The sequence below is a fragment of the Ovis canadensis genome, chromosome Y (assembly GCF_042477335.2).
Source record: "Ovis canadensis isolate MfBH-ARS-UI-01 breed Bighorn chromosome Y, ARS-UI_OviCan_v2, whole genome shotgun sequence".
Lineage (NCBI taxonomy): Eukaryota > Metazoa > Chordata > Mammalia > Artiodactyla > Bovidae > Ovis > Ovis canadensis.
This window is the reverse complement of record NC_091271.1, coordinates 7,675,955-7,696,060: the sequence shown is the minus strand read 5'-3', so window position 1 is coordinate 7,696,060 and position 20,106 is coordinate 7,675,955. Positions and strand designations below refer to the sequence as shown.

Genomic DNA, 20,106 nt, shown 5'->3' with positions numbered 1-20,106 from the left:
CTGTTAGCATCAGGGCCTCCTCTTTCAATGGAAATTACAGCACAATCATATGAAACACTCTTCATCAACAATTGGTATATCCACTCTCTGTAGAAGAAATTTTTTGGAACAATAAAAAGTTTTATTTGGACAAGACCAAGTTTGGTCAAGACCAAAGTTAACTATTCCACCAGAAGGGGAAACAAATTGACTTCCTCCCCAACCCAACCTCCACTCCCCCGAAATTGTATGCTTATTTTCAGTGACTGTAAAAACAGGTTATCAAAGCTAGGTTTTCTCTACACTGAATTTATGGACTATTAATTACAAACAGTTAAATGACTGCAGGATGACCTCCCCCCAGTAAAACTCCTCTTCATATCACCATTATATCATACTGAGTTCAAATACATTTCCACATGAATGTCTTGGTCTGTGATCTTCCAAATCAAAGAGGGGATTTGATGTTTTTATTAGTCCACATGAGATAACTACCAAAATTAAGAATATAAACTCGGAAACTATCATGAAAATTTGATAGCATAGTTTATGAATCACAAATTTTTGTATTTGTATTTTGTGCCTATTTATTTTTAAATGTAGAAATGCATTTTATTATGTTTAATATTTTAAGTACATCAAAAATATAAATATTTTGGATTAAAAGTCCAATTGGAAATCTTTTCAAAAGAAAACCCATGTGAAGTATATAGTTGGTCTCTCAGTGTAATTCATAGTGGCAACTGCCCATTAGGCAGTTAACTAAAAAAAGACATGGATAGTCTGCAACCCAAAGATAATTGTATATGTTTCATGAGTAAGTGTGTGCTTAAATATTAAACATAGCTAAAAATTTCACTTTTGTCAGGAAATAAGGGAAAAAAGATTAAAACGTACAATCCATAGTCCTTCCCATCTTTTATCAGGGACCAAGAATAACTTTCATTTTTTAGTAAAATGAGAAATGATAAGTCTCCAGACTGTGATTTAGTAAATGGACAAATATGGAAGATTTAAACCAGTTACTGAAGACCAAATGTTGTAGTGAAAAAAGATTCACTAATATTTAAGAACTAGGAAAATTATAAATGTCTGGAAATTCTTTTGTGAACATTTCAACATTAAAATGTAGAATTTGTTTTTAATCCCTCATAAAAAACAGTGCTGTTGAACCTTGATCTCTATGAGAAGAGACTGATCCAGCCTGCAGTTTTCAATAACCTCCCTATTATGCTATAAAATAAGATGATAAAGATAAGCCACCTGGGAAAAACAAGAATCAAAATGAGAACAATCACATCCCTCCAGAAAAACTGTGAAAGAATATTAATTTCCACTTCAGCTTTAATTAAAAGCTCTTTCCCCCCTTGTTTCTGACTCAGAAGGAAAGTGGAATCTGCAGTGATGGACAAGAGGTACCCTGGCTCTTTCTGTGTCCTATAAAAATGAATCAACTTTTGCTGCCTATGGTGAGGAGCCCACTCATTAGAAAATATATTTGAAGAGATTTCCAACAGCTGACATTGATTGAGTACTTTCTGAAGAGTTTAAAATGCAGCTGGATTTTATGTTGTGTTTTATAGTATAAATGAAGTTAAAGCAATTAAAAGACATTTTAAAAGATATGAGTTGAACAGTTTGGATATGCAAATTAAGTGGATTATGCAGTGTGTGCAAAATAGTTTGGGTGAAAAGTTGAATGATATAAAAATGAGAAAATCAATGGAAAATACAAAATTCTTTTAGTGACTATCCATGTCTTTTTTAGTTAACCGCATCATAAAGTATTTTTTGTCACAAAATGTTTTTACCAAATACTTTGAAATTTTTAAATATAACATTTTGAATGACATTCTTTAGAAACTAAAAGTCTGATATTTCTATCCAGAAAATAGAGCATATTGAGGGAAAGAGTATAAAATCTTCCAATAGAATGAATGCAGCAGGTTCAGACACTTAGGTGCTCCTATAATAATTAAGGCCCAAACACACGCACAGAGGATACCAATGAATCAGGGGATTGCACGAGAATTACCATATTGCCTGATGTTCACACAGATGTGCTCCACCCCTGCTGTCCCATTGGTCTAGGGGGACTTGATGACTTCACAGGTGGACCATATGTTTTAGAACGTAAACACTGGCACTACCAAGAAACCAAACACAGCTAGCCAGGCCACCCTCAATACATAGGTGAGGAAGACAAGCTAGGACAAAAAGGAAAAAAAATTGTCACTAACCAGGGCAAAGAACAGCCCCCCGAAGGAATAATAGGACATTTCTCCCAATACTGAAACTGTGGGAAGCAATCAGAGCACTGATTGGACCACAGTATCTCCAAAGCTGGTGCCAGATAGGGAGAGTAGGAGAATCAAGACAGTTAAAGGAACTTTTCAAGTCCTTCTCTCAGTTAAGTAGGATATAAGGCCCAAGAGGTTATCTATCTTGTACAAAGTCACAGAGCTAGTGAAAGTATCTCCCATATTGTACTTGCATTTACATTCTCAGAATATATACCAACAGAGTGCATGGGTGAGGCCTTGGGAGTTCAGTTAAGTTTGGCTATTTTTTTTTTTTTTTTGACTGGAAAGACCCAAAGCTGGCTTATGTGAGGTTCACCTTGCAGCCAGGCTGTTTGCCTCCTTTTGGTCACCTAAGGAAACTGTAGAAACAACTCACTTTGTTTTATTTTAAGAACACAAGTTTTCCAAATTTGTGAATTTTTTAAAATACCAAAGCAGATTTCAGTAGTTTCTTTTAAAAATAATTTTATTTATTTATTTTGGCTGTGCTGGGTCTTTGGTGCTACACAGCCCATTTCTCTAGATATGGCCTTTTCTTTCTAGGTGTGGTGCTCAAGCTTCTCATCACCATGGCTTTTCTTTTTGCAAAGCATGGGCTTTAGAGCACAGGTTCAATAGTTATGGTGCATGGACTTAGTTGCCTCAAGGCTATGGGATCTTCCTGGATCAGGGATTAAACCTTTGTCTCCTTCATTGCCAGATAGGTTCTTTACCACTGAGACACCAGGGAATCCCATCTTTCAGCAGTTTCATAGTTTGTTCCTCCTCAGTAATTATAATTGGGCTACTCCAGTGTAGGATTTCTTTTCCTTTCCCTTCAAAACAAAACTACTTTCTTTCTAATAAGACATATACACTTGGAAAATGTCTGGTAGTTCTTTGGTGGACCTCCCTTCCTGCAGTAATTAGCGCTCCCTAGGGCATGGCAACCCACTCCAGTAATCTTGCCTGGAAAATCCCATGGATGGAGGAGCCTGGTAGGCTGCAGTCCATGGGTTGCTAAGAGCCAGACACGACTGAGTGACTTCACTTTAACTTTTCACTTTCATGCATTGGAGAAGGAAATGGCAACCCACTCCAGTGTTCTTGCCTGGAGAATTCCACAGATGTTAGAGTCTCATGGCCTGCCATCTATGGGGTCGCACAGAGCTGGACACAACTAAGGTGACTTAGCATCATCAGCAGCAGGGCATTCATATCTGCTTCCCCTGGTGAACAGGGTAGGGGTGGGGACAGTGAGGAATTCTGAAGGGCAATTCTGTTCTCCCCGATGGGCAGAGTTGTAGTCTTTCCTAACTCAAACAAGTTATTGAGTTCTCAGCATGTTGCTCCAGCCTTATCAGTCACTTGTCTTCCTACCATGCTGCAATGAAAGCCCATTCAATATCCATTTGATATATCAATGAAAGCACAGAGTTCAAGGCACAGGTAAACAAATGAAGAAATGAGTGAAGATAATACAACTCTTCCCCAAACAACAGTGGCTTTGAAAGTTTCTAGAATAGACCTTTTCTTAAACTGACCATAAAATATAGAAGGGATAAAAGCAGTCTATATGGAATGGAGGATAGTCTGCCAACCTGTTCTGTGGTACAGAAGCTCCATATTTGCTCACCACACAATCCCCAAAAGAACTGCTCCAAATAGGCCCAAATGGCCTCCCACCTGGCTTAGAGTGAAGCACCCACTGCCTTGGCACTAGCTTCTTGTACTAACTAGGAAACCCTGAATGATAAGGCAAAAGCTCAAATATTCAAGTATCTAAAATGTTCAACATCAGGTAGTTTCTGATTTGCATCTATGCCACTGCAGCAACTAATCCCTTTCACTTTTACAACTTCATGAGTAGAAGTTAGCATGGGTAAACTGTTGTCTAAAAATTTCCAGGAAGATTTTTCTTTGTTTTTATTATTATGTACTCTTCACTTTTTTAGACAAAGCCAGCTCCTCCTTGCCACACACAGAAAAAAAACAGATTCCCTCTAATTGAATAGTAGTCTCTTACTTGTCTTTTTTAATAATGGCTAAATTCCCAAAGCCTTATATTAATTCATTCCATTGTTCTTTGAACTCAACCTTAAAACCCAAAGTGAACTCAAGATCCGTTTGTTGTCCTGGGACTGAAAATTCTCAAGTCACTAAAGAAGTGGTAGAAATGAAGGTGGTATTTCATCTCCATAAATACTTCTAAACAACATACTTTTCTCGAATGACAGTCTCATGAGGACTCTTATTTGTCCTTTGGAAGGTTTTGTGTCCAAGTCTGTACTAGTATATATGTTTATATGTCCTTGCATTTTTCACTTTTTCCCTCCTCAAATACATTGTCAAACCCAGAGACTTAGCATTCTTCCCTTTCTCTCACCTCACACTGAAGTATAGAGCCATAAAGAGTCCATCTTTCCCAGTGTCTGGATTTGTGTTCCTCTACCCTCTCCCTGAAGCCTAGTTCAGATCTCCAAAATAGTTTACTACCACTTGTGCCAGAGCTTCTTGAATAAATGTAGCTGTGTGCCAACAACACTTAAATTTACTTTGTATGATTTTCTCATGATTAGACAGTCTTCATCTCCATTACCCCTGTGAAATATTTTCAAATATAAGCATCATTGTTTGTTCATAAACAGCAAAAAAATAAACAAATGGGTACTGGAATAGATTTCATGTAAAGATTATAATTTCTCACTGCCTGCTTTAGCTCATATACTTGTTGATGACAGAGGCCTAAATTTAAATCCTCACACTGCCACTGATGAAATAAGTGCTAGCTGCTAGCTGTAATAGGTGCTTGATAAATACCTCCAGAAGCTTTGTGACAATTTCTCATAATGTATAGAAGTCTTTATAGCCATAAAAGTCATATTCAAATTTATCCATACTTAAAATCAAAGGAGAAGAGTGAGAGCTATGAAAGTTATTTTTAATAGGAACTTGACATTTCAAAAAATATTCAATAATTTTATTATCTGTACATTGATAATTGAAATAATTAAATACTGCCAGTCATTGATTTTAATTTATCCTCAATAATATGCTGAGGCTTTCTTCATGTTCTTGACTTTAAATCAGAATGAACATTACCTGTATCATAGACCTTCCATGCACTGTCAGTGAGGTTTTAACCAAATCTTCAATACATAGAAACACACAGAGCTGTGGCTTTGGCTGGCTTTCAGTCACTGGGGATCTGTACTCACCATTTCGCTGATGCACACAACACAGGCAGTTTTTTAAACTCCCTATACAGTTCTTTCACTGAGCTTATGGTATAAAAGCCTTCTGCCAGCAGAATGATCCCATACAAGAAGAAACAGGATGCACTTCCATAGATGACATAATTGTATCAGTTGTATTGTGTAAAAAGAAGATTCCAAGTGGTTACATTCATGGTTTGGTGAACAGATGATTTTGGCCTCTGGAGGGAGGCCATGAGGGTGGGTGACATCCTGTGACAGCAGGAAGGCACCCCTATCCAGACAACCAAAACCTGGGCCCTTCTTCCAAGGTGGGCAACCTTTCCAGACAAGGGAGAAGTTTCCTTTGGGAAGGGCCTTGTTCAACTTTTAGTACTTATTAGATGAGATCCATCTACATGTAAGGAAATGTAGACATTGACAAGTCATTTATCCAGAACCCATATTTGATAACATGCAATACTGTCCAATGATAAAACACTCAACAAATAGGATTAGAAGGAAACTACCAAGGATAATAAAACCCTTAATAAAAACCCATATCAGACTCATAATAAATGATAAAAATGAAGCAGTTCTTCTATGATGATGATGCTTGCTTTTAGCATTTCTATTCAGTATTGCAGTGGAAATCCTATACAGACCCATTAGGTAAGAATAAAAAATAAGAAGCATGTAAAATTATGTTTTACTTGATATCTTATATGTAAATAAACTTTATGATCTCACACACAAATGCACAAGCAAAACTGCTAGAAATTAAATTAGTGAAGAGGCAGGATGCAAAGACATTACCTAAAAATCAGTTGCATTTCTATATGTATCACTGATCAATGTGAAAAAGAAGTTAAAATTCCAATTACAGTCGTATCCAAAAGATAACTTAAAATGTTTAATATTAACTTAACCAAGCATATAAAAGAGTTGTCTGATGAAAACTATAAAACATTTCTGAAAGAAATTGATGAATGAAATAAATGGAAAGACATCATGTTTATGGACTGAAGTTATAATACTATTAGGCTGTCATTTTTACCCAAAGTGATGTAAACATTTAATATTCTCAGTGTGAAAGTCTGAATTTTTTTTGAAACAGAAAAACACATTCTAAAATTTATTTGGAATCTCAAAGAACCTCCTGAGATAGCAGGCAAACAAATCCTGAAAAAAAACATGAGCAAAAGCAAAGCATTCATACTTCCTGATTTCAAAACTACTACAAAAATACAGTAGTGAAGACTGTGAAAATTGTTGTTGTTCAGTCTGTAAGCTGTGTCTGATTCTTTGTGAAGATTGTTGTTGTTCAGTTTCTAAGCTGTGTCTGATTCTTTGTGACTGCATGAACTGCAGCACACCAGTCTCCCCTGTCCTCCACTATCTCCTGGAGTTTGCTCAAACTCACGTCCATTGAGTCAATGTTGCCGTCCCACCATCTCATCCTCTGTCATCCCCTTCTCCTCCTACCCTTCAGTCTTTCCCAGCATCAGGGTCTCTTCCAATGAATCCTTCGCAACAGGTGTCTGAAGTATTGGCACTTGAACATCAATCCTTCCAATGAATGTTCAAGTTGGTTTTCCTTAGGATTAACTGGTTTGATTTCTTCACAGTCCAAAGGAGTCTCAAGAGTCTTCTCCAACACCATAGTTCAAAGGCATCAGTTCTTCAGCACTAAGCCTTTTCTCTATGGTCCAACTCTCACATCCATACGTGACTACTGGAAACAAAATAGCTTTGACTGTACAGACCTTTGTCTGCAAAATAATATCTCTGCTTTAAATATGTTGTCCAGGTTGGTAACAGCTTTTCTTCCAAGGAGCAAGCATCTTTTAATTTCATGGCTGCAGTCACCATCAATGAAGTCTGTCACCGTTTCCATTGTTTACATTTATTTTCCATGAGGTGATGGGACCAGATGCCATGATCTTAGCTTTGATCTTGAATGTTGGGTTTTAAGCCAACTTTTTCACTCTCCTCTTTCACTTTCATCAAGAGGCTGTATAGTTCTGCTTCGCTTTCTGCCACAAGGGTGGTGTCATCTGCATATGTGAGGTTATTGATATTTCTCCCGGCAAGCTTGATTCCAGCTTTTGCTTCATCCAGCCTGGCATTTCACTTGATGTACTCTGCATAAAAGTTAAATAAGCAGGGTGACAATATACAACCTTGATGTACTCCTTTCCCTATTTGGAACCAGTCTGCTGTTCCATGTCCGATTCTGTTGGTTCTTGACTTGCATACAGATTTCTCAGGAGGCAGGTAAGATGGTCTGGAATTCTAATTGCTTTAAATTTTTTCCACATTTTGTTGTGATCCACACAGTCAAAGGCTTTGGCATAGTCAATAAAGCAGAAGTAAATGTTCTTCTGGAACTCTTACTTTTTCAATGATCCAACAGATGTTGGCAATTTGATCGCTAGTTCCTCTGCCTTTTCTAAATCCCTTTTGAATGTCTGGAAGTTCACAGTTCACATACTGTTTAAGCCTGGCCTAGAGAATATTGAGCATTACTTTGCTAGTGTGTGAGATGAGTGCAGTTGTTTGAACATTCTTTGGCACTGTCTTTCTTTTGGATTGGAATGAAAATTGACTTTTTCCAGTCCTGTGGCCACTGCTGAAGCCTACTTGAAGGATTTTGAGTATTACCTAACTAGCATGTGAAGTGAGTACAATTATATGGTAGTCTGAACATTCTTTAGTGTTTCCCTTCTTTGGAATTGGAATGAAAACACTTTTTCCAATCCTGTGGCCACTGCTGAGTTTTCCAAATTTGCTGGCATACTGAGTGTAGCATTATAACAGCATCACCACTTAGGATTTGAACCAAAATTGAGTGTAGCATTTTAACAGCATCATCACTTAGGATTTGAATCAACTCAGCTGGAATTCCATCACCTCCACTAGCTTTGTGATAAATAAAGCAAAGAAAAGTTAGAAATAAAGCAAAGAAAACAGGAGCTAAAACATGGTGAAGACAGGCAAAATTAAATAGAAGTATATATTGAGAAAATCTGTGAATATTAAGGAAAAACTATAAAAACAGAAGAATTGATGCTTTTGAACTGTGGTGCTGAAGAAGACTCTTAGGAGTCCCTCCAACTGCAAAGAGATCCAACCAATCCATCATAAAGTAAATCAGTCCTGAATATTCATTGGAAGGACTGATGCTTAAGTTTAAGCTCCAATACTCTGGCCACCTGATGCAAACAACTGACTCATTGGAAAAGATTCTGATGCTGGAAAAGATTGAAGGCAGGAGGAGAAGGGGATGGCAGTGGTGACATGGTTAAATGGTATCACCAACTTAATATAGATGAGTTTGAGTAAACACTGGGAAATGGTAAAGGACAGGGGAGCCTGACATGATACAATCCATGGGGGTCACAAGAAGTCAGACACAGCTGAGTGACTATTGTGAACCAAACCAAGGAACAGAACAACAACAACAACAAAAACCAGAACCATAGAAAGCTAAATTAAAAATAAAACACATAAAAGAAAAATTATGATTTTTAAAAAAGTTCCCAGCAGCCTAAATAGAAATAATGCTAATAAGAAAAGCAATAACCATGAAAACAAAGGGGGGATAAAGGAAAGGAAAAAAGAAACCACTACAGAACAAACAACAGAACAAATCAATGCATAGTAATAAAAATAAATGTCTTCCTAGGATCTCAACTGTCAGTGTCCTAGTCCCCACCATGAGCCAGAGCATAGCCCCATCTCTCCAAGAAGCTCTCCAATGCCGGGGAGGATGGGTCTCTGGACCTGCTGTGGGAACTGCTCACACTCTAATCTGGCCCTGTTCCTGTGTGTTCTTAAAACTCCCAGTGTGTTTTCTTCCATGGGAATTCTCATTTGTACTTTTATGTACTCCATAGAGACACAGTCTGTGTAGTCGATCAAGTGAATTTAATGTGCAGCTTGTACAGCTGATGGAAAAGGTTTTGATCCTCTTCATTAATCACCTTGCCGCTAGGGTTTAACTGTGGTTTTATTTCCACCTCTGCATGTAGTTTGTCCACTGGGGTTTGCTCCTGAGGCTGCCCTGGAGGACTTGGGTCTGCCCCAGTGAGGGCCAGGTGTGGCATGGTACAGCTGCTTGGGTTATGGGGACCTCAGTGGTGTCAGGGATGCAGCAGAGCCAGTGGCCACAGGCACAGAAGATTAGTTCTAAAAGGGTTCTTTCTGCTCAAACAGCCTCCCTGGCTTTCCACAGCAGGTAGTCAAAGGCCCCTCTGGCTGGGGTCTTTCTCTATTGTTGGAGAGAAAAGAAGCTACAGTGATGGTTCCACCCTTGCACATGACTCAGCAGTGTTGCCCTGCATCCATGGCTGTTAATCTGTCCTCCAGAGGCATTTGCCACTGTGATCTCTCTCATATCCCTACAGGTCATTTCCCCACAGTCAACAGCAGACCTCACCATGTGATTGTTCTCCAATCCCTACAGTCCAGTTCCCAACTGCTGCAGGTTCCCAGGGACTAATGTCCCTCACTGTGGCATGCAGGACTGTGGCATGGATTCTCTGTGTGGTTATCACTACATTCAGACCCTCACAGATCAGCTAGCTGCTTCACTTTCTTAACAGCCTCAAATACCTTCCCTCTGTCTCAAAGTATTGCTCCTATGTGGAGATCTCACACTTGCTTCAGTTCCCATAGCAGGTCCAGTTCTATTCACTTTCCCCTTTTTCCCTTTCTTCTTTCATTCTTCGGAGTTTTGTGTGGATCTATATATTCCTTTCTGGTGGTCATGGACTCCTGCCTGCTCTCAGCCGGTGTTCTGCAAGATCTTCTGTGTCTGATGGGGTATTCCTTATGCATCTGTGGGAACAGAAGTACTCCAATCCACCAAATCCTCCACTATCTTGCTGATTCACTAAGGGCTTTTCTTTTTTAAGAGATCTTTATTACAGATTCAGTCTTCCTATTGATTATAAGTATGTTCAAATATTCTTTTTTCTTTTGGTTTTAGTTCACTTCAGTTCAGTCACTCAGTCGTGTCTGACTCTTTGCGACCCCATGGACTGCAGCATGCCAGGCCTCCCTGTCCATCACCAACTCCCAGAGTTCACCCAAACCCATGTCCATCGAGTCAGTGATGCCATCCAGCCATCTCATCCACTTTCATCCTCTTCTCCTCCTACCCCGAATCCCTCCTAGCATCAGAGTCTTTTCAAATGAGTCAGCTCTTTGCATGAGGTGGCCAAAGTATTGGAGTTTCAGCTTTAGCATCAGTCCTTCCAATGAACACCCAGGACTGATCTCCTTGCAGTCCAAGGGACTCTCAAGAGTCTTCTCCAACACCACAGTTCAAATGCATCAATTCTTCGGTGCTCAGCTTTCTTCACAGTCCAACTCTCGCATCCATACATGACCACTGAAAAAACCATAGCCTTGACTAGATGGAGCTTTGTTGGCAAAGTAATGTCTCTGCTTTTCAATATGTTATCTAGGTAGGTCATAACTTTCCTTCCAAGGAGTAAGCGTCTTTTAATTTCATGGCTGCAGTTACCATCTGCAGTGATTTTGGAACCCCCCCCAAAATAAAGTCTGACACTGTTTCCACTGTTTCCCAATGTATTTCCCATGGAATGATGGGATGAGATGCCGTGATCTTTGTTTTCTGAATGTTGAGCTTTAAGCCAACTTTTTCACTCTCCTCTCTCATTTTCATCAAGAGGCTTTTTAGGTCCTCTTCACTTAACCCTGGTTAATCTTGTGTTTCTAGGAATTTGCCCCAGAAAGAGTCCCTCTGTCCTTTTTCTTAGTTCATTTACCTAAAAGTTTGTCAATTATGTTAATGTTTTCAAAGAACCAACTTTTAGTACATTGATTCTTCTACTATTTTTCCACCTTCTATTTCTATTATATGAACACTAATCCTTATGACTTCCTTCCTTCTGCTAGTTTTTAGTTTATTCTTTTTTTTCTAATTCCTTAGGTTATAAAGTTGGGTTGTTAATTTCAGACGCATACTTGTTGGCATAAGAATTTGAACTTTTAAATTTCTTCCATGTCACTGCATCCCATAAGTTTTTTACAGTTAAAAACTGTATTGTTATTGTGTTAAATTAATTGTGATAAATTTCTTAATTTTCCATTCTCCTTTTGTTATTGGTATCTAAATTCATTTTGTTGGAGTTTGATATGTATGATGTACATTTCCATTAACACTGAATATGTGGTCTAATATATAATCTACCCTGGAATATGTCCATGAGCACTTGAGAAGATTTCATGCTCTTGTTGGGTAAAATGTCTTGCATATCTCTGGTAGCTCAGTTGAATTATTGTTATTCTATTCTTCTGTTTCCTTACTATCTGTATTGGGTTGTAGAAATGTCTGTTTGTCCCTTCATGTTTGTCTAATTTTATTTCATACATGGTTATCTATTATTGGTATTGCTAAGTAATGTTTATAATTATTTTATCTTCTTGGTTTCTTGAATCTTTCATCAATATATAATAATATCCTTTTCATCTCTTTTAAACTTTTCAGATTTAAAGATTACTTTGCATACTGTTCATGTAGCCACTCCTGCTCTTTGCATGGCTCTTTGGTTACTCTTTGCATGGAATATTACTTCCCCTCTTCCTTCACCTTTACTTCATCTTTGGGTTTAAAATGAGTGTCTTGTAGGCCACATTTAGTTGATCATGTAGTTTTTACACATTTTTTCAGACTCAGCCTTTTAATTGTAGAGTTTAATTCATTTATATTTCAAGTAAAACTGCTAAGGAGTGACTTTGTACATTTTGTATTTTTTCTATATGTAAATCTTATAGGTGTTTTCTCTCTTATTTCTCATATTACTGTCTTCTATTGTGTTCAGTTAATTTTTGTAATGGAACATTCTTTTTGTGTATAGTGTTAATTTCACTGTGGTAACAAAAAAGAATACATTTAAGATTTGAAAACTACATTACTATAATTAGAATTTTTCCAATTTAACAGCTGAAATTGAACAAAATTAATCCTTCAAGCTTTCCTCTGCAAACTGTATTTCTTAAACAGGATCCAGAGTTCTAAAATAGTTACATCAGAGGGATTCAGCCAATACAATTATTGCCTAGGTAGGGACACATATTCCTATTGCTTTCTACAAAGTCTAGAGTACTTTGTACACTGTAGTTTCTTTAAGAAGAAAAAACTACTGTGAGGAGCTAACACTTTAAATCCACTTCTAGAAGTTCTTTGGGGTGGTCCCAAGATGGTGGAGGAATAGGGTAGGAGTACACTTTCTCCCCCACAAATTCATCAAAACATCATTTGAATGATGAGCAACTTCCTCAAAACAACTTCTGAATGCTGGCAGAGGTCACCAGGCTCCCAGAAAGGCAGCCCATTCTCTTTGAAAGGAGATAGGACAAAATATAAAAGAGAAAAAGAGAGACAAAAGATTTAGGGATGGAGACCTGTCCTCCAGTGGGAGTTGTGAAGGAGAAGTTCCCACACAGTAGGAAACCCTCTCACAGACACCTCTGTGGGGAGTTTTGTAATCTCAGAGGCAACATAATTGGGAGAGGAAAAAAAAAAAACAACCCACAGAATAGTCCCTAACAGCAACTACCAGTGAGTGGAGAAGTAGCTCAGATGTTCGTGTCCACCACCAGTGAGCAGGAGCTGGGTAGGGAGGCACGGGCTGCATCACCGACCCTAATGATCAGGCCTGAATGTCCTGAGCACAATCTGAGGGAGCAAACATGAGATAGCAACCTAAATGGTGGGATTTCCAGAGAGACCAGAAAAAAAGAACTTTCCCTGGAAAGACTCTAACCCACAGCCTGGAGTGTTCACAGAACAAAGTATTGAGCAAATACCAAAGGAGAGCTAGCTAGCTGTGTATTGGCCCCTCCACTCCCAGAGGTAGAGAGGCAGGCATGTGACAGCCAGAGCAGGAAGGCAAGGGGCTGCTGCAGTCTCAGATCCAGAGATGGCATCTTCCACCAAACTGTGAGCAGGTTCCCAGTTGCCAACCATGTCTTCCTGGGATCCTGGGTGGTTGACATCCACCAGGAGAGCAGCAGCCCAAGATTAGCTGTCCAGAGGAGACACAAGGCACACCTGAGAAAGTTTTCTCATGGCACAACCAGGAAATCAAGCAGCCAGGACCGGTGAAGTGATTAAGTTGCACAGCCCACCTGGGACAGTGCACTTGCCAAGCACCTGGTTGCCTGAGTTGCTCGGATCTGGGAAGGGTACAAAACAAATGCCCAGCTGGATCTGTGCCCTTGCAGAGTAACTGAGAACCACAGTGGCCTAGACCTGGAAAGTGCAAGAAAGTCAGGGCCCACCTGGGACAACGCCCCTGCAGAGCACCCTGTAGGCTGAGCAGTGTAGACCCTGGAAGGACACACTGCCCTTGGGCTGTGGCAAACCCAGGGTGGTCCATACACTGTGAGCACTCCCCACACACACGACCAATATTTGTTTGGAGTGTCCCTGCCTCCCCACAAACAACTGAACAAGTGAGCCTAAATAAGTGGCCACCTTCACCCCCTTGTGTCAGGGAGGAAATTAGACACTGAAGGCAAACAGAAGGCAAAATAAACAAAGAGGGAACCATTCTGACAGTGACAGGTGAAACAGATTAAAACTCTGTAGTTAACAATGACTGTGCATTGCAGGGGACCTATAGATCTTCAGAACCAGTACAGACGGAACAAGGAACTATCTGAAACTGAACTGACCCTATACTGCCCACAATAACTCCAGAGAAATTCCTAGATATATTTTCACTATTATCACTTTTTAATTTTCTTAAAAAAATTTAAGTTCTTTATTATGCCTTTAATTTTCATTCTTATAACCTACTATTTACCTTGCCAAAAAAGACCCTATTTTAAAAGCAAATTTCATATATATATATATATTTTTAATTTTGTGGTTGATTTTGTTTTGTATTTTTTATATTGTATTTTTTAGAGTCTAACTTTATTCTAGATTTTTAATCTTTGTGTTTTGATACTTGATTTCAATTTTGTACCTTTAAGAATCTAATCTTCAGTACCCATTTTCACTTAGGGATGTAACTCCTGGCTTGATTACTCACTCCCTTTTTGACTCTCCTTTTTCTCCACCAGGTCACATCTATCTCCCTCCTCCCTCTTCTATTCTCTATATAACTCTATGAATGACTCTGGGTGTTCCGGATTGTGGAGAGCACTGAGGGAACTCATTACTGGTTGCTCTTTTTGCTTTTGACTCCCCCTTTCTCCTCCTGGTCACCTCCATCTCCTTCCTCCCTCTTCTCTTCTCTATGTAACTCTGTGAATCTTTTGTGGCCCCTTTCTGTGGAGAATCGTTTCACCATTAACCTAGATGTTTTATCATTTGTGCTGTAAGAATGAACAAGCCTTGAGGCAACTCTAAAAGAAGGACTGAAAACCAGAGGCAGGAGGCTTGACTGCAAAACTTGAGAACTTCAGAGAACTCCTGATTCCAGGGAATATTAATAGACAAGAGCTCATCCCAAAGCCTCCAAATGCATTCTGAAATCAGGCTCTACCCAGAAGCCAACAGGTTCCACTGCAAGACATACCATGCTAAAACTTGAGCAAAGCAAGAACACATTAAAAGACAGCCTGTCCAAAGAAATGCCAAACCCATAGACACCCCAAAACTCATTACTGGACACTTCATTACACTCCAGAGAAGAGATTCAGCTCCACCCACCAGAACACAGATGCATGCTCCCTCAACAAGGAAAGCTTAACAAGCCACTAGGCCAACCTCACCCATAGGAAGCAGACTCCACACTAAAGAGGAACCACAAACTTCCAGCATGCAGAAAGGGGACCCCAAACAGCAATCTAAACAAGACAGAAAGGCAGCAGAGAAATATTCAGCAGGTAAAGGAACATGATAAATAACCACAAACTAAACAAAAGAGGAGGTGATAGGAAAGCAACCTGAAAAGAATTCAGGTAGTGATAGTAAAGATGATCCAAAATCTTGAAAACAAAATGGAGTTACAGAAATATAGATTAGAGACAAGAATTGAAAAGATGCAAGAAATGTTTAACAAGGACCTAGAAGAAATAAAGAATAAATTAATAATGAAGAATGTAATAACTGAGATAAAAAACACTCTGGAGGAAACCAACAGTAGAATAACTGAAGCAGAAGAGAGGATAAGTAAGGTGGAAGATAGAATGGTGGAAATAAATAAAGCAGAGAGGAAAAAAGAAAAAATTATTAAAGAAATTAGGACAAATTCAGGGAGAAGGCAATGGCAACCCACTCCAGTACTCTCACCTGGAAAATCCCATGGATGGAGGAGCCAGGGAGGCTGCAGTCCATGGGGTCGCTAAAAATCAGACACAACTGAGAGACTTCACTTTCCACTTTCATGCACTGGAGAAGGAAATGGCAACCCACTCCAGTGTTCTTGCCTGGAGAATCCCAGGGATGGTGGAGCCTGGTGGGCTGCCACCTATGGAGTTGCACAGAGTCAGACACGACTGAAGCAACTTAGCAGCAGCAGCAGCATGCCTGAGGTAAAGGGGCAGTTGTCTTACTTCTTTGAGTGGAGACATCGGTGGTGGCTAGGATGTAAGACCTTGGCAAAAACTGACAAAATAGAAGTTGGACTTGCCGTAAGTGATAGAAGGAAAGTAAAACCAGGGTGGGTGATAGAGAATCCAAGCCAACCATTCTTAAATGTATGATTAACAACTTTAGAAAGGGCTTTGGAGGAGACTATGGCATAAAGTTAACCCCAAACAAACTTAGGACCTTTTGCAAGATAGACTGGCCATCCTTTGGGGTAGGATGGCCCTCAGAGGGAACCCTAGAACTGAACAAAGTTTGGACTATGTACTCTGCTGTAACCGGGCAGCCAGACAACCCAGATCAGTTACTGTACGTCGACTCATGGCTATTGATTGTGCAAAACCCAACCCCTTGGGCCTGATTATATTATCTTAGAAGAAGGGAAAGCAAGAATCTGCTGGCTCTGGCAGAGCTCCAGCAACAAAAGACAAAGAAAATATGTCATGGTCCAGAAGAAGAATTTTTGCTTCCTTCCCCATACTGGAGAACACAGCAGAGGCCCACAGAAAAGGGAGAGGGAATAGGAGAAGATTTTCCTCCCCCACCTACCTCAGTGGAGGCAGCTCTCCTCCCTGCTAATGCACCACCGGGGACAGTAAGAGTGACTGTGCTGGCATTATATCCTCCCTTCCCTAGTCTACAAGGAGAATAGAGCAGGGAACCAAGTGTTTGGAAACAACGGAGGTCCACAAAGAAGTTGCAGGAAAAAGGAGTTTTGCAAATGCCTCTCAGTGAGGTCCACGCAGCGCCACAGATGGCACCAGATGGACACATCCGTCCTGGCCCCACTTCTCTTTACTATCAGCCATTCTCAACCACAGTTCTCTTAAAGTGACAGAGGCACACTCCTCCCTATTCTGAGAAGCTGCAGGGCATGATTCACCTAATGGAGACTATTTTTAGGACCCACAGGCTGGTGTGGATGATATAGTCCAACTTCTCCTTACCTTTTTCAATACAGAAGAGAGACCCAGATCCTTACAGAGACATGAAAATGGTGCTGAGAAAATGCACCAGAGGGCCAAATGGATCCTGAAACTTGGGCCTGGGAAGCTACTCCTGATAGAAGACCAGATTGGGACTTCAACACTGACCAAGGTAAACAGTCCTTGGAAAAATACTGAGCGTTATTATACAAGGCCTCAAAAGGGGGGGCTCTCAAGACTACTAACATAAGACTAACACCATGATCCAAAAATCAGATGAGACTCGAACAGAATTCTATGAGAGACTGTGTGAGGCCTTCCGACAGTACACCCTCTTTGATCCAGAGGCCCACTGAGAACCAAAGGCTTATAAATGCTGCCTTTGCAGTCCAGTCATATCCCAACAGTAGGAGAAAACTCAAAAAAATGGAGGGATTCTCAGCTCTTACCAGCACCCAGCTATAGACATTGCTGACAAGGTTTTTGTCAACTGGGACCAGGAGGCTATAAAGGAGGCTGAGAAAAAACAAAAGGAAAATGATCAAAGGTTCATCAAAAGATATCTGTCCTGGCCACTGTGCTGGGCTGTCCAGATCCCAGTAAACAGCCAGCTGTTCCACCCTAGGAAACCAGGCCCCTGAACGTCCCTTCAGCAAGACCAGTGTGCTAGATGTCATGGGTTTGGGCACTGGAAAAATGATTGCCCCTTAAAACAAGACTAAGCCAATGGCCTCTGAGCTGGCAGATGCGCTGATTGAGATGGTGGGCATGGACTCTGAATAGGGCGACCGAGGTTCCAGTGAACAAGGTCCCTAGGAGCCTATGGTGACTTTAGAAGTGGGAGACTGTTCTATAGACTTTATGGTGGACACAGGAGCTCAGTGTTTCATGGTAACAACTCAAGTGGCCCCCTTGACTAATAAATCTATCACAATTGCTGGGGCAACTGGAGGGAAGATACAGCAGGTCTTCAATAGTCCAAGATTATGCCAGATAGGGGTTCACCAAGTTGTGCATGAATTTTTGTAAGTTCCTGAATGTCTGGTCCCATTATTGGGAAGAGACTTGTTGACTAAACTGGGAGCTGAAATATCCGTTTCACAAAAAGAGCCAAAATTATAGGTGGGAACAGAAACTTTCCTTCTATCTGTGACAGTACCGAGGGAAGATGAATGGAAGCTCTATCAGTCACCCAGAAGTCCTAACAAAGCTGTTTCCTGATGTATAGTGTGAAAACAACCCCCCTGGACCTGAGAAAACCACCCACTGGTGGTAACAGACTTACAGGCAAGGGCCTAGCCCATAAGACAAAAAAAATATCCTATACCGCCAGCTGCCAGGGAGGGAACCAAGCTTCACATTGATAGGCTGAAGGAGGCAGGCATACTGGTGGAATGCCTCTCTCCACGGAACACCCCTATCCTTCTGGTAAAGAAGGATGAGTACTGGAGTGGGTTGCCTTTCCCTTCTCCAGGGGATCTTCCTGACCCAGGGATCAAACCTGGGTCTCCCACATTGCAGGCAGATGCTTTACCATCTGAGCCACTAGGGAAGCCCCAAAGGAAGGATGAGGCAAAGGATTATCAGCCAGTTCAGGACCCAAGGTTAGCAAATGAGGTGATGGTGACTTTACACCAAACTGTCCCTAATCCCAATACCTTGCTAAGCCTAATGTCTCCTAATGCCCGGTATTTTACTTGTTTGGACTTCAAAGATGCTTTCCTTTGTATAAGAGTGGCTCCAATTGGGTAATTGGAGGATTTTTGTTTTAGAATGGGAGGACCCTGAAATGGGTTGAAAGACCCAGATGATGTGGCATCAGCTACCACAAGGATTTAAAAATTCCCCTACTATATTTGGGGAAGCTTTAGTAACAGACTTCCTCTTCTTCCCATTGGATGTTACCAAATGCCAAATCCTGCAATATGTGGATGACCTACTTCTCACGGCAGAGCCTCATACTTAGTGCTGGGAAAGAACTAAGACTTTCCTTGGCCTGTTGGAACAGGCCAGATATAAGGTGTCAAGAAAAAAAGGCCCAAATCTGCCAGACTGAGGTAAAGTACTTAGGATTTGTTATAAGGGAGGGGAGGCGTGCTCTAGGCTTAGAACAAAAACATGTAATCAATTGAATAAGCCAGACTACTACCAAAAGGTAGTGAGAAAATTTTGGGGAGCCATGGATTTCTGCCAGATTTGGATACCTGGCTTTTCACAAATAGCTAAACCCTTATATGCCGCCACTATGGGCCCCGGAAATGACTCTCTAACTTGGAGAGCAGAATAGAATCATGCTTTTGAACCATGAGAGAGCCATGACAGAGGCCCCTGCATTAGGCCTGCCTGATTTGACCAAACCTTTCACTCTGTACGTCCATGAGAAAGAGCAAGTAGTACTGGGGGTGCTGGCACAAAGAGTAGGTTCATGGCAGTGACCTGTGGTACATTACCCAAGAGGCTGGATCCTGTAGCCTCTGGATGGCCTCCATTGTCTAAGAGCAGTGGCAGCTGACACCATTTTAACGAGAGGCTGACATACTGACTATGGGACAGACTATTATTGTAAAAGTATTATATGCCATCATCACTCTCCTAATGGGGCCTGGGGCAAAATGGCTTTCCACTCAGATGTTACATTATCAAGGACTTTAATGTGAAAATCCCTGAATAAAGGTGGAATCCTGTCAGGCTCCCAGCAACTTATTTGCCAATGAGTCAAGGCCCTCCCAGCCATAACTGTGAGGAGATGCTAGAGACAGTCTACTCTAGCCATCTGGACCTTAGAGATGTCTCTTTAAGTCAACCAGATGACACTTACTACACAGATGGGACCAGCTACTTGAAACAGAAAAACTGGATATGTGTAACCACAACAGATACAACCCTCAAGGCAGAACAGCTCCCCACACACTGGTCAGATCAACAAGCAGAGCTCTGGGCACTTATAGAAGACTTAAAGCTGGCTAAAGGTGAGAGGCTAAACTCACAGTATGTCTTTGCTACCTTACACATACATGGGGCCATATATAAAGAAAGGGGGCTATTAACTACAACTAGCAAAAAAACACAAAATAAAGAGGAAATTCTGCTGCTGTTGGAAGCAGCATGGGAACCTGCTACAGTGGCACTGTAGGAGCCACCAGAGGGTG

General features: G+C 40.6%; 1 protein-coding gene across 1 annotated transcript in view; it reads right to left on the bottom strand.

The window, feature by feature from the left end:
* Nucleotides 1–19,475, bottom strand: part of LOC138431271 (neuronal membrane glycoprotein M6-b) — a 39,393-nt gene extending 19,918 nt beyond the window's left edge. Inside the window, 5 exon segments of the mRNA XM_070289519.1 lie at nucleotides 2,015–2,186; nucleotides 5,480–5,511; nucleotides 5,514–5,619; nucleotides 17,407–17,473; nucleotides 19,408–19,475. Coding sequence (XP_070145620.1) covers nucleotides 2,015–2,186; nucleotides 5,480–5,511; nucleotides 5,514–5,619; nucleotides 17,407–17,473; nucleotides 19,408–19,475 — 445 coding nt within the window.
* Nucleotides 19,476–20,106: the final 631 nt, after the last annotated feature.